General features: G+C 34.2%; 3 protein-coding genes across 5 annotated transcripts; 1 reads left to right on the top strand and 2 right to left on the bottom strand.

Annotated features, from left to right (window-relative positions):
• Positions 1-35: 35 nt before the first annotated feature.
• On the bottom strand, positions 36-2,490 carry LOC109047864 (neuropeptide B-like). Its single transcript, XM_042749169.1, has 2 exons — positions 2,060-2,490; positions 36-1,115 (listed from the first exon to the last, which is right to left on the bottom strand). The coding sequence occupies exons 1-2, from the start codon at positions 2,447-2,449 to the stop codon at positions 987-989; spliced, it is 519 nt and encodes a 172-aa protein (XP_042605103.1). The 5' UTR covers positions 2,450-2,490; the 3' UTR covers positions 36-986.
• A 912-nt stretch (positions 2,491-3,402) lies between these two features.
• sgsh (N-sulfoglucosamine sulfohydrolase (sulfamidase)) lies at positions 3,403-7,063 on the bottom strand. Of its 2 annotated transcripts, XM_042749092.1 has the most exons (8): positions 6,819-7,063; positions 6,456-6,616; positions 6,272-6,377; positions 5,794-6,125; positions 5,633-5,714; positions 5,348-5,551; positions 4,007-4,090; positions 3,403-3,896 (listed from the first exon to the last, which is right to left on the bottom strand). In XM_042749092.1, exons 1-8 carry the CDS (start codon positions 6,907-6,909, stop codon positions 3,766-3,768), a joined length of 1,191 nt encoding a protein of 396 aa, XP_042605026.1. In that variant the 5' UTR covers positions 6,910-7,063; the 3' UTR covers positions 3,403-3,765. The 2 variants fall into 2 exon arrangements, with proteins under 2 accessions (XP_042605026.1, XP_042605025.1); XM_042749091.1 differs by having other exon boundaries at positions 3,403-4,090; positions 6,819-7,061.
• An 83-nt stretch (positions 7,064-7,146) lies between these two features.
• Positions 7,147-18,445, top strand: LOC109047213 (sodium-independent sulfate anion transporter-like). 2 transcript variants are annotated; one of them, XM_042749088.1, is made up of 16 exons: positions 7,147-7,300; positions 8,320-8,731; positions 8,803-8,995; positions 10,793-10,878; positions 10,995-11,074; positions 11,177-11,319; positions 11,394-11,572; positions 13,126-13,198; positions 13,284-13,334; positions 13,413-13,473; positions 13,566-13,621; positions 13,696-13,836; positions 13,909-14,036; positions 15,663-15,765; positions 17,446-17,579; positions 17,757-18,445. In XM_042749088.1, the coding sequence occupies exons 2-16, from the start codon at positions 8,549-8,551 to the stop codon at positions 17,871-17,873; spliced, it is 1,728 nt and encodes a 575-aa protein (XP_042605022.1). In that variant the 5' UTR covers positions 7,147-7,300; positions 8,320-8,548; the 3' UTR covers positions 17,874-18,445. The 2 variants fall into 2 exon arrangements, with proteins under 2 accessions (XP_042605022.1, XP_042605023.1); XM_042749089.1 differs by lacking the exon at positions 15,663-15,765 and adding an exon at positions 17,248-17,347 and having other exon boundaries at positions 7,148-7,300.
• The last annotated feature ends 371 nt before the right edge of the window (positions 18,446-18,816 follow it).

The raw sequence follows: 18,816 nt of genomic DNA, 5'->3' as shown, positions 1-18,816 counted from the left end.
AAGCCCAAATGCACAACACAAGCATACACAGAATGAACGGTATATCTTTCAAGTTTAATAAAATAAAGAAAACATCTTTGAAAGTTTTTGCTCATAACAGTGAACTCTTTTTAGGAACATTTAATACATCTGGAAGTAGGTACAGGTGACGGGTGGGCGCAGAGGAGAACAGAACGAACAGAAAATACCTCTCCGTTTTGTTTCTGTGGATTTCCTATTTTTCCATTTACAAATTTAAAGCAGCGACCTTCACATAGTGTGAACCAGGGGTGCTCAGAACTGCTCTCCCATATCTGTTTTCCTGCTCAATATAGCTAAAACTAAGTGCGTCCACACTGGAAGTGACTTGAATTCGGTTTGACTTCACTTTGCTATATACTAAACTAAAATCAAGCTCTTTACTGTGCATTTTATGTCTTGATGACCAAATTTAATTTTAAGAAGAATAAGTGGATTTTGTGTATCACAAAACAGTGTAAAACTTATTTTTAAAGTATGTAAGAGCGCGCGCGGCCATTATGTAACTTCAATGTGCAAGACTTCCGATTATTTTTATCGGCTGGTTATGCTGCTTGATATTGCAAACTTGCATATATTGTCATATTATTTTTAATCTTGTGTCGTAATTATAAACACTGGTTTGTAGCGCAAATAGATTTACTGAATTCACTTAAAAAAATAACAAATCAATAATTGTTCCCGTTCCCGCTGTTTATCAATAGCGAATGAATCGAATCTCTCGCACATTCACAGAACTTTCGCTGCTTCGAAATAAGGTGGATGGATTTATAATATCACTCGTAATGAAAAGGATTATTATAGGTACATAACTAAACTTTGCTGGAAAGTATATCTTCAGGAGGAGCGCTGAACATCCCTGGTGTAAATCAAGTAAACATTCAATGTCAACAGCGCGCCTTGGCTGTAAATGCTCCTGAAATGAAAGAGACTTTGGGTCGGGGAGGACGGAGGGAGACGGGTTCCGCTCAGGAGGTGAAGCAGTCCAGCGAGTCGAGCGACAGAAACACGTCAGCTTTGCACCGAAACGTGCTTGAACCGTCCTGAACCAGCTCGCAGCTCTGAAGGTTTGGGGAGATGTCCTTTACGCAGATGGCCTGAGGGGAAAAACGGCACGGTAAACGTTAATCGAAGATAGGGTTCTGATGGCTGAATTGACGTTTACGTCTGTCTTACTTTTTTCTTCTTTTTCCCAAAAACAGGTCAGACGTCAAAGAAAAATATATTGTCTACATTCAATCTGACTGAGATAAAGTTTTAATGTAAACGCTTGAATATGAGTTTCTGTGCTGGAATTGGTCCTGTTTTTCTATTGAGATATAGCATATATATATATATATATATATATATATATATATATATATATATATATATATATATATATATATATAAATTCAGTCTCTCTTTGTCTGTATTATATGGCTATAATCAAATCATTGGTTGATAACTTGCTGAAAGCAACCAAATTATAAATTTTTATGGGTTTTAATGTTTAAACAACCTTTTCATTTGTAAGACGATTTTAGAATCTGGAAACATGAAATGTTTTTAAAAAACTCTTTTTCTTGCTTTTGTAGGCCGATTGTTAATATATGTTAATGTGCATTCAAACATATATAGAACATTTGAATATAGCCTACATTAATTAATGTAATTCAAATTTGAATACACATCAGGTACGATATTTGTATTGCATTGTCAATTTATCGTTAGTAATAATTTATGCAAATATAAAGAAAAATAATCTTTTTTAAGTTTACACACACACACACACACACACACACATATTCTTAAGAACACACACACACACACATATATATATATATATATATATATATATATATATATATATAAATTAAATACATTTTTTAAGTTTACACACACACACACACACACACACACATATATACATATACTGAATAACTTCTGCTCAGTTAAGCGTTTTTTTTTGTTTGATTTTTATAAACTTTAACATAAAACAACATTTGAATCAAGTGTGTTTATATAGCCTATGTTTTTCATCAAATGTAATAGGATTTACCATGTTTTTAAGAACTGGAGTTTGTCTGCTGCTGAAGTCGGGCATCACGCTGTTGGAGACGCCGGGGGTCTCGCTGCTGTCCAGCGCGGATTCTGTCTCAGATCTGCGCACATACGGCGACCTCCGGATCCCGGACAGCAAACCCGAGGCTCTCCCGACGGAATAGTAGCTCGGCCCGGTGGACTGCTTGTACCAGGCGTCTGTAGGATGGCTGGAGATGAGGATGGAAACAGCCACGAACACCAGCACGGATCTGACGGACCTCTCCATTGCGCACTGGACCCAAACGCGTGTGTTGTGGTCTATGATGAAGCTTCTTAGCTTTTGGATTGATGTTCTGCACATCTGGAGTTTATATATACCCCTCGGAGTCGTGATCTCGTTCGTCATTCCCCACCAGATGATTCATATTTCCGGCCAATAGGATTGATTTGCGCGTCTTTGCGCGTTTGGAGACGGCTGGGGAGCCTTTAACGTCAGGTGGATGTGATGTGTGACGGGTTAATATTGTTTCTCTGCCACCGAACCTGTCTATATTGATCAATAAACGTCTTTCTGGCGTCACAGCGCAAATTAGAAAAGAGAAAATCCACACACGCCTGAACCAAAGTATAACAATATCCAAGTATTTTTAAATAATTGCTCTAGGAAATCTAAGTGCGTAGTACCTTTAAATTAAGACTCATTAATAAGTGATTTAAAATATTGATTTATTGACTTCTCTGTAATTACACATTTGGATAAACGTCACACGGTTTAGCCAGGTTGACAGATTTCTAAATCATTTAAATGAGAGAGCACTTTCAATATAGTGATTCAAACAGCCATAACGAGCTTGAGTTTATAACAAAAACAATAAGATGCAAAGATATTTTGAAATCTAGTTCCTTAGGTATCTGAGATGACATTTAAGTCAGAAGCCAAAAAGTAATGTTTATTATTATTACTATTATCATTAAAATATTAGTATTATTCGATAACAATGCTATTTGTAATAAAACAAATAATACAAAAAATAAATACAATAAAGTAATTTTGAAATGATAGCCAAAAAGGAATGCATATAATAATAATAATAATAATAATAATAATAATAATAATAATATTTAAAATACAAAAATTTAATTTTGATATGTTGTTCCCTAGGTATTTGAGATGACATATATACAATATATATTAAAATTATAATATGATAAAGTTAATTGATTGACAATCTCTCAGAAATGAAACTAGGAAGGTAGAGGACATGTCTATGGTAATGAAAACACAGTGTCAAATCAAATAAGATCAAAAAAGAAGAGGTATAAATAAAAAGGAAATGTAATTAAAAAGATGTGATAATGTTGACTTTTGTACTTTGAAATGTTTATTAACATTTTCAATATAAAAAATACAAATATAATCCTACAGTTCTCATTTTAAACCATGAACCACAAAAAGTCTATACAGTATTCTCTCAGATTTTAGGCACTCATAGTCCATTGTACAGTGGTCGGCACTGCGGTTCCAGCTTGATCTCGAGGACCGCATCCGGCTCACACACCCACGGATCCTCCGTTTGCCACTGCCACTTCAGCAGCTGATCCCTCAGGCTCTTCAGAACCGGGGTGTAGGCCGGATCACCAGCTAGGTTCTGCCTCTCCGTCGGATCTGACTGGATGTCAAACAGCTCCCACCTCTCCCGGTAGTAATACTCCTTTAGAGTCTTAAACCAGCCTGTGGGCTGACCCGACTGAGTCCGGTTTAACAGATCCTGGAAGGTAGGGGACACGTAGAAGTCCTGGTCTATAGGGAAGGGCATGCGGTAGTGCATGTTGTGCAGGAGGCGGTAGCGGCCCTGGTGGATGGAGCGCATTGGGTAAAACATAGTGACCTCGTGGAGACTCTGGCTGGCATAGACGGTGACCCAGGACGGTTCTGAAATCAGGGCTGGGAGAAGAGACTGACCTGTCAACACAACCGGACGAGGCCCTGAGAGACTGTAAGATGGATATGGCAAGGAAAACCAGTCCAGTATGGTGGGAGTGATGTCTGGGAAAAAAGTGATAGATGCTGTTTTACAGTGTCATACAATTAACTCACAAGAAAATGTTGTTACATTGAAAATAATCTGTGAGTAAATAGAAAGATATGGCCTTAAACATAGAATCAAGTGCGAAAAGGTGCAATAATGAGGGAGGCCATTTCATATTATCGTATGAACAAATTGTGATTTGTAAAAACATAAAATGTTACATTGGCAATAATTTGAGTAAATATAAACATGGGACCTCAAACAAAGAATCTAGTGCAAAAAGGTGCAGTAATGAGGGACATTTTTTATATTGAATAAACAATTTACATTTTTCTTAATTGGCAATAATTTGTTAGGAAACAAAAATTTGTATGGAAAACTTGCTATTCATCATTCTCATATGCTATACTGGTAAAATTTGTCGTACAGTAAAAATATATCTATATTATTTTCTAGACTCGAAAAACAGAAACGAGAGCAAAATGGTATAATAGTGAGATGCAGTTTTTCTAAATTGTACAAAATAACTTGCTATTCGTAGAAAAAACTATTGTCGTAAACATACACTACGTTGTTACTAATGCCACTGGCAATAATTTGAATAAATAAAAAAAGTGACTTTAATCTAGCACAAAAATTTGCGATAACGAGGTATGCCATTTCATAATATCATACAAACAACTTGCAATTCTCAAAGATAGAAAATAAATGTTTTTTTTGTTGTATTTTGTCTGTAAGTAGATAGATATGTGTTTGATTAAAGAATTAATTGAGTAAAATGTGCAATAGTGAGGGACGCCATTTTTTAATGTCGTACGAACTACTTATGATTTGTACAAATCTAGTTTTCTAGAGACAAAACAGAAGCAAGGACAAAAACGTGCAGCAATAATATGGCGTATTTCATTATTGTACAAAAAAACTTTATACAAAAAGAAATTGTTGTACAAAACATTTTACATTGACCAAAATTTGTAGCTGAGGAGAAAGTATATAAAAAGAGTGGTACAAAATTGCTTCCGATACAAATAATTATCGTACAGATGTTTTCTTAAATCTGCCAATCAGTAACAGTATTTCTATACTCTGGCCTTAATCACAGAAACAAGAGCATGAGGCTGCAGTGTTTTCTTAAACGCAGGCGTACAGCACCACCTAGTGGTTAAAAGCAGTTATAGCACAACTCAAGCCCACGAGAGACTATGAGCTGTGCACATTAGTTCACTAACATATGTTCCTGATATCAGTTGATCAAGCTATTGATTGGCTCTTACCCAGCAGACTGACGTAAGCCTGGCTAACCTGCCCCCAACGCTGCCGGTGTTCAGGTGAGGAGACCAGCATGGGTTCCTTCACACCTGAGCCGTACAGGTTTGTGCGACCATTGGGAAACGGGATTCCGTTATCCGAGCTGTAGATCACCAGAGTGTCATTTTCATATCCCGCATCCCGTAGTTCTTGAAGAACCAGACCGACACCTCGAAATCAAGCAGAAAATTTGTGAAGATCTATGCAAGCAAATATTTAAATATTACTGTGAGTCGTGTAAAATATATAACCTTGGTCCAGCCGGCTGACCGTTGTGTATTGGGCCGCAATATCCGCCCTCGCTGCAGGAGTGTCAGGAATAAAGTACGGTACCTAGTCAAATATGAAGAGACTGATGGATAGGAAAATCAACTAATGAACTTTTAAATTTTTCTTTATTAGTAAGGCTCACCTTGACCTGATCTGGAGAGTAATACTTCGGCTCCCAATCCGGAATTCTCCCCATTCCGCTCTCTCCATTCCCAAACTTTTCACAGAACATTCCATACTGAGGCTGGGAATGGCCACAACGGTGAGGATCATGGAATGCCACGTAGAGAAAGAACGGCCGTTCCTCTTCCGTCTCACTCCTCTCCTCTTTCTGGCTTTGGAAGAACTTCCGGACGAGGAGCTTGATCTTGGTGATATTCCGACCCACCTGAAGAACGGAATTGGTCTCTTCTGTGTAGGCGAAATCAAACGGGTATACAGGGCCTGGACCCACATGTTTTTTCCCAATGATACCTTTCCCAAAAAAAGCAATCATGAATTCAGTATAACTCCAAGATTTTTTCTGTTTTCTGGCTTCAAACACAGAAGCAAGTGCATTAACATGAAAATTAATATTTTAAGCATACTTATATTCACAGTTTGATAGATCTTCATCGTACCCGTGTGAATGTTGGCTTGTTTCAGAAGAAGAGGAAGACTCTGCACTCCATCAAATGAGTTAAAGTGATGAACACCCTGATGGAGGCCGTACATCCCATTCTGGTGCTGTTGATCAGAAAGAAAGTTCAAAGCAAGTTCATTCAGTGGTCAGGGCTAAAACAGATACTTTCACCTTCTGGTTACCTGTGGTAGTCCAGTCAGGATGGAGGAACGACTTGGTGAGCAGCTGCTGACGGAGGTGAAGGCATTCTTGAAGATCACACTGCGCTCAGAAAGAGCCCGGAGATGAGGGGTCTGGACCACAGTGTTGTTGTAGACATCCGTTTCGAACCCACCATCATCAGCTGCGATGTACAACAGAACATAAAAACAACATTAATACAACATAACAATACAAACATGAAAACAACCTTGATACAACATAACAGCAATTCAAACAAAAGAACGTAAAAACCAAACATAAACGACATCAATATAAAATGACAACACTGTATAAATGAGTTATTTTGTCAGATCAGTATTTACAAATTGTGTTTTAGTACACACCGATGATGAGAAGCACGTTTCTTCTTCTGCACTCTCCTATATCACAACAAACCAGAAGACACAACAAAGTCCACGCGCACAGAAACGACATTTTAGGGTCATTTGCTTCCAGGAATATTGCTACTTCTTCTTCTAATAACGTTTTCTGGCGGATGGCAAACCAACTTCTGATGCAGAAATGTTACTAAAGCAAAATAAAAAGTCTTTACTTTGTTTACATCCAGCGAGACAAACTTCCGCCATCACGTGAATCCATCACATGACCTCGATCAGCTGACACGAAGCCTCAGCCAATCGCGTCGCGCGTCGCCGCTGACGCCACTGTTGTTCAGTCTTCTGTCAAACAAACCGCGAGACGCGCCAGAGTCGCTTTGATTGCTCGAATGTTTAATTGTATATTTGTGTTTTGATGTAAATAAAGAGATCACTGCAGCGGGATGTTTGAACTCCGGTGAGGCGCGAGGCTCAAAGGCATCTCTGAGGTTTGATCTTCACTTGATTTCACATCGTGTCTCTTAACATTGATCTCAACTTTCAGTTTGGTTTGTAAATACGATTATCTAACTGATATTATTATTATTATTATTATTAGTAGTAGTAGTAGTAGTAGTAGTAGTAGTAGTTAGTATGGTTTTTTTTTTTCAAATCCTTTCCTTCGATTAGCATTGCACTGGGTACTCAGATCATGAGATCCTTTTAAAATGTCATATGATTCATTAAAAAAAAACTCTTACACTATTAACTGTATTTTTAGGCCCATTGCGAGGTTTGATTTCTTTTTTTCTTTGTGTTTTCTATTTTTTTCCTTTATTTTGCTATTTGTATCTAGATATTGAAATGGAAAAAATAAAGCAATAAATAAATAAAATGTAATCATATTTTTATTGGAATATATTTTTACATTGTTAGTCATTTTAGTAATTCTGTAAGTGTGTTTTTCTAAGCATTTTACATTTTGGGTCTTGTTACTGTAATGCAAAAAATAAAATCTTGTTACTGGAATGCAAAAAATAAAATAAATAAAATCTTGTTACTGGAATGCAAAACATAAGTAAAACCGCATATAATAATGCATAATTTGTAATAGCAATATATTTATGCTAGAATTTGTAATTTTATTAATTTTTAAGGGTATTTTTTTTATGGCCACTACGATTTTTTTCTTTGCATTTTGCATCTCATTACAAAAAATTACCTGTTTTTTTGTTGTTGTTTCTGTAATGCAAATGCAAATAATAACGATAATAAAAATAATGATAAATTATTTTAATTTGAATATATTTATACATAGTTATTTTTGTACTGCTGTTTAAATGTATGCTGATTTAAATAATAATAAAAAAAACTGGATGTTTTATTACTGTATGATTCACATGTTTTAAAAAGTAATTTCACCATCAGCAGTGTCTGAATCCCGTGATCATGCGTTTTATAGCTTGCAGTCATGCTGTCTTGTAGTTTAGGTTTGTTTTACTAACCAGTGGTGTTGAATTCTCCACAGGTGTACTTTCTAAAAACACTTATGGAGAAGCAAGAAGAAACCTTTTTGACTAGCACACAGCCAAGAAGAGCTTGATAGCTCCACCCTTCCAGTGAACTCTGCCACATCCTTGTTTGTCCACACCATCTGAGTGGCGTTCCACATCCCGGATGAAGCACTACAGCTCTTCATGATCCTTAACTGATGGTGTTTTTGTGGAGGTGAAGGTCAGCAGATCTGGGCTCTTCTGATGGAGCGGGTGACGGGTATCCACTGGTATGGAGCCCTGCGCTCTTGTTTTCCCATACTCTCCTGGCTGCCCAGGTATAACCTGACCTGGCTGAAGATGGACCTGATCGCGGGTCTGACGGTGGGTTTGACCGCGGTTCCTCAGGCTCTGGCCTACGCAGAAGTGGCTGGTTTACCTGTGCAGGTAAGGACATTCACGTTCTTCCAGAGACTGAGACTGAGGAGGGTTTTCTTGACACAGTGTTTGTTTTCCAGTATGGCCTGTATTCTGCGTTCATGGGTGGTTTCATCTATTGTGTGTTTGGGACTTCTAAAGACATCACGCTGGGCCCGACCGCCATCATGTCCCTGCTGTGTTCGGCGTATATCGGCGGAGATCCTGTGTTTGCGGTGGTGCTCACACTGCTGTGCGGCGTCATCCAGGCGGGAATGGCTCTGCTGAGACTGGGTGAGATGGAAAATGGGCTTAAAGGGATAGTTCACCTAAAAATGAAAATTCTGTCATTAATTACTCGCCCTCATGTCGTGCCAAACCCGTAAGACCTTTTTTTGTCTTCAAAATGCAAATTAAGATATTCTTGATGAAATCCGAGAGTTTTCTGACCCTGCATAGACAGCAACACAACTGACTCGTTCAAAGGTCAGAAAGGTAGCAAGGACATCATTAAAATAGTGCATGTGACTTCATTTGCATTGCTGCAGGGTCAGAAAGCTCTCAGATTTCACCAAAATATCTAAATTTGTGTTCCGAAGATGAACGAAGGTCTTACGGGTTTAGAACGACATGAGGGCGAGTAATTAATGACTGAATTTTCATTTTTTGGAAGAATTATCCCTTTGATGTTTTTTTTTAAGTAATATTTTTGCCCTATTTTAGTGTGGTCTATACAAAATTGAGGTAGATAGCCATCTTTATAGACATTTTAATAAGTTTTGTTTTAAATATTTATAAATAGCTTTTAATTTTATTTCAGTTTTAGTGATGTTTTTCTAAGTAGTTTTAGTTAACAATTGTACTGAGTGTAAACTTTTAAACAAATTTTTTGTGTGGATTGTACTATTAAAAATATTATTTATTAACATTCTAAGTATATTTATCCTCCGAAGTTTACATAAACTTAGATTGAAGTGTTGCCGCCAAGAAGAGAACGCCGACTCAGCTGCCTGTGAATCAGGGCGTCTTGAAAACAGGAAGTTTGTGGGTTTTTTCTGTCACATATCTATTAGATTCGATTACTTCCTGTGCAACTTCCTGTACATGACTGAGAAGCCGCACACCAAAATGTAGCAACAGGTTTTCAAAAATGTGACAACTGAGGTTGTGGAAGTGACCGAGTTAGATAATAACAGATAAATATTTCCCTGAGAATGAACTTTTTGGTATTGATATATTTATTTATTTTTAGTTTATTTTTTATATGTGTTTGTAATTATTTTTTTTTTTTAATTTGGAGCAGTTTTTAAATGTTGTAGCTTCATAATAGAATAAACATAGAAACAAAGAAATAAACAGAAAAAAAGATGAATTCAGAAAGTGAATATATTTATACTTTTCGAACTGTATAATAAAATGATAAATATTGTTTTTAATATTGTTGTTGTTGTTGCAACATTTCGAGCACTTTTTATGATGAAATGTGAATTCATGAATAAATTACATAATAATCCAATTAATAATCCAAACAAGCTAAATTGAGCATTTGTGTTTTCAGAAATAATAATATATTTAAAATGTTCTTTTTAAAATTATTATTAATATTATTATTATTATTATTATTATTATTATATTTATTTTTTATATTATTATTATTATTATTATATGCACGTATAGGTGTTTTTTTATTACTTTTTTTTTTAAATAAAAATTAATTAGACAATTTATCTTTTCTGGATTAATTAATAAATCCAAGAAAGATTTATGTGTGTGTGCGTGTGTGTGCGCGCGCGCGCGTGTGTGCGTATGTGTGTGTGTGTTTGTGTGTGTGTCCGTGTGCGTGTGTGTGCGTGTGTGGTGTGTGTGTGTGTGTGTGTGTGTGTGTGTGTGCGTGCGTGTGCGTGCGTGTGTGTGTGTGTGTGTGTGTGTTGTGTGTGTGTGTGTGTGCGTATGTGTGCATGTGTGTGCGTGTGTGTGCGTGTGTGTGTGTGTGTGCGTGCGTGTGTGTGTGTGTGTGTGTGTGCGTGCGTGTGTGTGCGTGCGTGTGTATCAGCCGATCTGATGTTGATTGTTACTCTGTTTGTTCATTAGGTTTCCTCTTGGACTTCATCTCATATCCAGTAATTAAAGGCTTCACTTGTGCTGCTGCTGTCACCATCGGCTTCGGTCAGGTCAAGGTCAGAGTCTCACGCTAGAACAATCACTTACGCTCTCGTCATTTCATTTGCATGTTTCTTAAATGTCCTTTAAGATCTGTGAAGAGTTGTGTCAATCTGCTTCATGTGTTGTGCAGAATATTCTGGGTCTGACGGAGATCCCACAGCAGTTCTTCTTACAGGTTTACTACACCTTCCACAAGATCCCTGAGGCCAGGTGAGCACACACACGTATATGACGCCTGACCAATGAACTGCTGATTCTTGTAGTGTTAAATCATTTTGTCTAAGTGCGTCTCTCAATCATCTGTGTTCTCAGAGCCGGAGATGTGATTCTGGGTCTGTGCTGTCTGTTCTTTCTGCTCACGTTGACGCTGATGAAGAATTCTCTGGGTTCGTGTGAAGACGAGGCTCCTCTCTTCATCCGGTCTGCCCGCTGGCTGGTGTGGAGTTTAGCTACTAGTGAGTTCTCAGAAACGCTTGTGAATCTGTAATGTAACTGACAGATGTTTATATACAATCGTCTTGTGTCGCAGTCCGGAACGCTCTGGTCGTCATAGCAGCGACGGCTGTTGCGTATTCCGCTGAGGTCAACGGACACCATTTCTTCAGTCTCACCGGGAAAACTGCCAAAGGACTGCCTCCTTTCAAAGCCCCGCCCCTTTCAGAGACTGTAGCCAATGGCACGGTGATTACTTTCAGTGACATCGCGATGGTGAGTAGTGTTGTTTTTGTGATACAAATCTTTCATAGTTTTTGATGTCACGGACCTCCATCAAAAAGAGCAGCCTCGAGAAAAAAACAGCCTACTGCTTAATTATATTAATAAATGTATTATTCATGATATTTTTAGTTACTGCTTAATTATATTAATAAATGTATTTATATAAAATATATACATATAATATATATTACTATATTATATATTATATATATATATATATATATATTATGTTTTTAACTTTTTACTGTCCAACTAATTTTAATAAAAATTAACTAGACAATTTATCTTTTCTGGATTAATTAATAAATCCAAGAAAGATTATATATATATATATATATATATAAGCTACAACATTTAAAAACTGCTCCAACTGTATAAATAATAAGTATTATTAATACATATTTTATATATGAAATATCAATTGATATGAGAATATTTATGAAAACATTCAGTTTAGCAAACATTAAATTAAGCTTTTTTTGTTTTTTTTTTATATTTGTTTATTTTTGTTTATTGTTATGATTTTATTTTTTATTTTTTTTTTTTTTTGTAATATTATTGATGTTTTTTTATTATTTATTTATTATTAATAACTAAAATAATGTTTAAGTGTATATTGTATAGAAAATGTATAGAAATAACATTAAATACATTTAAAGAGATAAAATGATAAAAAATAAATTGTATAGTAATATAATCAAATAATAAAGATTATTTGAGATATACTGCAATTATATTAATACAATTATATGTAATTATATGTAAAATCACGTTTAGCATGGTTGTATGAAATATAAAATATTGAAATGTTTATTAAATATAATTAATGTAAAAAGAAATATATATCTATATATATAAATGCATTACAATCATTATTAATCTATTGTTTGGAAAATAGTACACAAAAATGTATTTTTCTTTCACTATTAAATGTGAAATTAAGTGTAATTTATAAAATAAAATTCAGGTAAAATTATCTAAATAAAAAGACAGCTATATATTTTCTGTATATATAAACACATTTATATTGTGTAGGAAAAACTTAAATTATGACGATTGTATTATAAAGAAAAAATGTTCTTTCTAGAAATATAAATGTAAGCTATCGTTAATATTTATGAAAATAATCTATATATTCTGTATAATATCTAATTTTTTTTAAAAAGCTTTTTCATCACTGCACTAATGCCAAAAACAATTAAATATATTTTTGAAAATAATAACTTTTTTCTGTGCACTAATAATTATAATAAAATAATAATTAAAAAAGTTTTTATTTATTAATGTTAAAAACTAGGGTCGTTATTCTATTAGTAGAATAATAAAATATTTAATAATAATATATATGATAAAAATAGTAAATATTTTAAAATTGCCCCCCTTTATTCTATGATTAGTATAATATTTTATTTTATTATATTTTAACCACATTTCAGAATATTAAACTATAGTATTAGTAAAGTATATGTGACATTTGAGAGATTGTAAGTAGCGTATCTAATAGAATAGTGGACATTACTGACCAGTCAGCTGTATTTTCTCAGGATTTAGGCGGCGGTCTGGCTGTTATTCCTTTAATGGGCGTCTTAGAGAGCATCGCTATAGCGAAGGCTTTCGGTAAGAGCTTCAAAGTGTCCTTACTTCTGTATATGCCAACACAGATGCTGTGTAGACACATTTAACACTTTTTTTCTCCATGCAGCCAGCAAGAATAACTACAGAATCGATGCTAACCAAGAGCTCTTTGCCATCGGTGAGAGATTCTCTTCCTTTACGATGTTTCATCAGAGCGTAAATTGGTCAATTTCTCATCATAATGATGTTTTTGCAGGTCTCACGAACATCATGGGCTCGTTTGTGTCGGCGTATCCCGTCACGGGCAGCTTCGGAAGGTCCGTCTGCAAGCTGAACGCTAATGCTAAAGTGTCTGTTGGCTTGCTCTTCGATAAGTAAGTGTTTTGATGTGCTCTTTGTTTTTTGACAGAACCGCCGTGAACTCTCAAACCGGAGTGTGTTCGCCCGCTGGAGGGATCGTCACAGGTAACACACACTCTTTGCGATCAGGTTGAGTTTTAAACTGTGGACAGCGTCTGAAGGTGTGTGTTTTTGGGCAGGTGTGATAGTGCTGCTGTCGCTGGCGTTCCTCATGCCACTCTTCTTCTACATCCCTAAAGCATCACTCGCTGCCGTCATCATCTGCGCCGTCAGTCCCATGATAGACTTCAGAGTGCCAGTCCAGCTCTGGAGAGTCAAGAGTGAGACTTTACGGCTCATATTTTAACTATAGAAATATTTTGTATGCTTAAAAATCTCATTGTTTACCTCAGGACTCGATCTGCTGCCGTTCTTGGTAACGTTTTTGGTCAGTTTCTGGGAGGTGCAGTATGGCATTGTGGGAGGTGTGCTTGTTTCTGGATTCATGCTGTTGTATATCGTGGCCAGACCCAAAGTGAAAGTGAGTTTCAAGTTTTTTTTATGAAGTAGCTGAATATGATGTATGCGGGCTGTGAGCTGTAGATGAAGGACTTTTATTCTAGAAATCCACTTTCTGTTTGAGTTTTAGGATGTGTGCTGGTAGAAATCACTATAAAATTGACAGTTGTACAAAATGCATTGAAAGTATAGTCTCAAAAAAACAAAAAACAAATACAGTGTTATTATATTAATAAATAATTTATTCATTTTATGATTGGAATGTTAGTTGATGTTTTTATACTGTACATTTCTATTTAATTAAAATCTATAATTAAAGATTTCAGTTATTTAATACATTTGAAACACATTATGTTGTATAGGCCTATAATATAAATAAATATATATACACACAAACAACATAATGTTAAAATATATATTTTATTTAATTAATATGTTACATTCTATTTATTATGTTTATGTTTAATCGCATCCAAAATAAAAGTTTTTGTTTACATAATATTGTGTGTTTGTACTGTGTATATTTATTATGCATATATAAATACACACCACATAACAGCATATATTTTGAAAATATTTACATGTATATATTTTATCTTCATAATATTTATATTTATATAATAAATATATTTAATATATACATGTAACATATTTTTTCTTACAATATATACATGTGTGTATATTTATTATATACATAATAAATATACACATTACACAAACATATTTTATGTAAACAAAACTTTTATTTTGGATGCGATTAATTGTATTAATCGTTTGACAGCACTAATATGTATATATACTGTATATATACATTTTACATATCAATTACATTATTTCATATATCATATAAGTAAAATATCTATCTATCTAGGCCTATAATATAAATAAATATATATACACACAAACAACATAATGTTATGTTATCTATCTAGCTATCTTGTTGTATTGATTTTTTTTTAATATAAATATATTTTATATTTTGTATAGAAAAAAGATAAATGCATTTAGTTGCTGGATGTATAAATATTATAAAATATAAAAATATGTAAATATTAAATATAACTAGTATATACCTATCAGTTAAGTAAATATATCTAACATCTATGATATATATATATAATATATATATATATAAAATATATATATATATCTATATATATATATTTTGTTTTTTATATATATATATAAATAAATAACTATTGAACAAAACATACATTTTTGTATAGAAAAAAGTTCATGCATTTTGGTTACTGTTTGAAACTTTTAAAAGACATTTAACATTATATTGTAATGTGTATCTATAAAACATTAAATATTTTAACTCCATAAAATATAACACACACACACACAAACACACACCCACCATTTTATAAATAATCCATATTAATTAACTATAAAGAAATATTAAAATAAAATATTTATATATTTGTATATCCAAAAAGTTCAATGCATTTCAGTTGCTGTAAGCAGAATTAAAGTAATGACCATTCATTTAAAGTATTAATCTGTTTGGTTTGGGGAAAAAATACTTTAAATACTATATACTATAATATACTAATAGAATATTATAATTCTCCATTTCTTAAATATGAAATGAAGTGTGATGTTTGTAAAGTGAGCAGTCTGTGAGGTTTGTGTGTGTGTTCAGGTGTCTGATCACGGCGTGATGTCTGCTCTGGAGCCAGACAGCGGGCTGAACTTCCCCGTCACAGAGCATCTCAGCAGACTCGTGTTCAGACACGCTCTTCACGGTGAGACGCGCACACACACACACACACACACACACACACACACACACACACTCTTTCACCCGAGTGCTCACGGTCTCGTCTCTGTGGTCTGTCAGTGTCTCCTCCGCGCTGTCTGGTTCTGGACCTGTTTTTCTCACGTCAGCTCTGTAGACTTCACTGTGGTCCATGAGCTCACTGAACTGCTCAAGCAGATTGAGCTGAGACGAGTATCGATGATCTCCCCGCTCGGGACTGAAGGTACTGTTTATTTGATACATTTTATTATTTTATTTTGTGTTTTTTTAATTTATATCTAATATCATATTAACTATATATATGTCTGTATGTATGTATGTAGTTTAAAGTTTTAATAATCAGGTGATCTTCTCTCTGTATGTCTCGCTCAGCCGTCGCAGTACTGAAGGTTTTGTTTGAGGCTGATCTTCCTGGTTTCCGACATACAGACAGAGTACGATGAGGCTCCCTGCAACTTCTGACAAGTATCGGTCACTACCACCACAACACTTCTAACCAGCCAATCAATGGCAAGAACTGATCACATGGCTTTGAGCAGTCAGGCACCTGAATACCTCGAACCCTCTGATGATTGGTCGGCTGAAATATCCTGCGTACACCTTTCGACCAATCAGCACTCAGGAAGAGAGAGATTTGATGAAAAATGATGGGAAACACAAGTTTTTTTCATAATAAAGTTTGTTGGTGTACACTGCTAGACGACCAAATGACTGCTGTTTGCACTTAAAAAAAACTATTTTTAGGTATTTTTTTTATTTTGTATTCCAACTCATCTCTGATCCCATGTAATTTTTGAAAAACATATTCTTGCATAGATTTTTTTTAATATAAATATATTTTATATTTTGTATAGAAAAAAGATAAATGCATTTAGTTGCTGAATGTATAAATATTATAAAATATAAAAATATGTAAATATTAAATATAACTAGTATATACCTATCAGTTAAGTAAAAATATCTAACAGATATATATATATATATATATATATATATATATAGATTTGTTTTTTGTTTTTATTTATATATATATATATAGAACAAAACATACATTTTTGTATAGAAAAAAGTTCATGCATTTTGGTTACTGTTTGAAACATTTAAAAGACATTTAACATTATATTGTAATTTGTATCTATAAAACATTAAATATTTAAATCCATAAAATATAACACACACACACACACATTTTATAAATAATACATATTAATTAACTATAAAGAAATATTAAAATAAAATATTTATATATTTGTATATCCAAAAAGTTCAATGCATTTCAGTTGCTGTAAGCAGAATTAAAGTAATGATTCATTTAAAGTATTAATCTGTTGTTTTGGGAAAAAAATACTTGAAATACTATATACTACTAATATACTAATAGAATATTATCATTTCTTTACCATTAAATATGAAATGAAGTGTGATGTTTGTAAAGTGAGCAGTCTGTGAGGTTTGTGTGTGTGTTCAGGTGTCTGATCACGGCGTGCTGCTTCTGGAGCCAGACAGCGGGCTGAACTTCCCCGTCACAGAGCATCTCAGCAGACTCGTGTTCAGACACGCTCTTCACGGTGAGACGCGCACACACACACACACACACACACACACACACACACACACATACACGCTCTCACTGAGTGCTCACGGTCTCGTCTCTGTGGTCTGTCAGTGTCTCCTCCGCGCTGTCTGGTTCTGGACTGTTCTCACGTCAGCTCTGTAGACTTCACTGTGGTCCATGAGCTCACTGAACTGCTCAAGCAGATCGAGCTGAGACGAGTATCGATGATCTTCGCTGGACTGAAGGTACTGTTTATTTGAAATACATTTTATTTTATATATATATATATATACTTATATGTTTAAGCAGATCGAGCTGAGACGAGTATCTTTTATATATATATATATATATATATATGTATGTATGTATGTATGTATGTAAAGTTTTATAATCAGTGTTTCTTCTCTCTGTATGTCTCTCAGCCGTCAGTACTGAAGGTTTTGTTGATGGCTGATCTTCCTGGTTTCCGACATACAGACAGAGTAGATGAGGCTCTGCAACTTCTGACAAGTATCGGTCACTACCAACAACAATTCTAACAGCCAATCACTGGCAAGAACTGATCACATGGCTTTGAGCCAGTCAGCACCTGAATACCTCGAACCCTCTGATGATTGGTCGGCTGAAATATCCTGCGTACACCTTTCGACCAATCAGCACTCAGGAAGAGAGACTTTGATGAAAACTGATGGGAAACAAAGTTACATAAAGTTTGTGTACATGACGACCAAATGATGCTTTTGCACTTAAAACTATTTTTAGGTATTTTTTTTATTTTGTATTAATCTCTGAATCCCATGTAATTTTATGAACATGCACTTATTCTCAACACTAAAGAATCAAATCTTAAGCATTCTGGGTTAAAAAGCACTAAAAATCAGACTGGTCTCTCAAAACATAAAATATATTACATCAATCAAGATAATTTTCTTTCTCGGTAGGTTATTGTTGTACTTTTATACGTTTAGTATGTTTACATTTATTGTTTGTAGATGAAACTGGATCTCCATTAGGACACAGATGTTTGGACTCTTTTGGACTGACAAAGATTACACAACTGACACACACTGAAATGTTTCTTTCGACATTAAACTGATGTGATCTACAATGACTATGCCTGAAATATTTTCTTGGATAATTAGAAATTTTGTATAGATACATTTTGGATACTATACATAGAATATTCAAATATCTTTTGATACAAAAATCTATATTCACACCTTATTAGTTTATATATATATATATATACACATATACATATATATATATAATATACATTATTTGTATATGTATCGCATGTAAATAAATTATTTAAAAAAATATATGCAATATTATCTAATAATAATAATACAATATAAAGATCTATTTTTTATTAATTTACATTATTCAGTTCTTCTGATTAAAGGTTATATATACAATTACATAGAATGGCTATGTTATTAAATCATTATTTATATATATTAAAATATGTATGTGTAAAAG

This window comes from Cyprinus carpio, chromosome B22 (assembly GCF_018340385.1).
Source record: "Cyprinus carpio isolate SPL01 chromosome B22, ASM1834038v1, whole genome shotgun sequence".
NCBI classification, from domain to species: Eukaryota; Metazoa; Chordata; class Actinopteri; order Cypriniformes; family Cyprinidae; genus Cyprinus; species Cyprinus carpio.
This window is presented reverse-complemented; position numbering and strand designations above follow the sequence as displayed.

Excerpts from the sequence above, each read along its gene's own strand:
- LOC109047864 (XM_042749169.1), bottom strand. The coding sequence starts at position 2,449 with ATGACGAACGAGATCACGACTCCGAGGGGTATATATAAACTCCAGATG. Across the intron at positions 1,116-2,059 it reads CTCCAGTTCTTAAAAACATG|GCCATCTGCGTAAAGGACAT; the intron begins GTAAATCCTATT and ends TTTTCCCCTCAG.
- sgsh (XM_042749091.1), bottom strand. The coding sequence starts at position 6,909 with ATGTCGTTTCTGTGCGCGTGGACTTTGTTGTGTCTTCTGGTTTGTTGT. Across the intron at positions 5,715-5,793 it reads ACTCTCCAGATCAGGTCAAG|GTACCGTACTTTATTCCTGA; the intron begins GTGAGCCTTACT and ends ATATTTGACTAG. Across the intron at positions 4,091-5,347 it reads GGCTTACGTCAGTCTGCTGG|ACATCACTCCCACCATACTG; the intron begins GTAAGAGCCAAT and ends CTTTTTTCCCAG.
- LOC109047213 (XM_042749088.1), top strand. The coding sequence starts at position 8,549 with ATGGAGCGGGTGACGGGTATCCACTGGTATGGAGCCCTGCGCTCTTGT. Across the intron at positions 10,879-10,994 it reads TCGGCTTCGGTCAGGTCAAG|AATATTCTGGGTCTGACGGA; the intron begins GTCAGAGTCTCA and ends TGTGTTGTGCAG. Across the intron at positions 11,573-13,125 it reads CTTTCAGTGACATCGCGATG|GATTTAGGCGGCGGTCTGGC; the intron begins GTGAGTAGTGTT and ends GTATTTTCTCAG.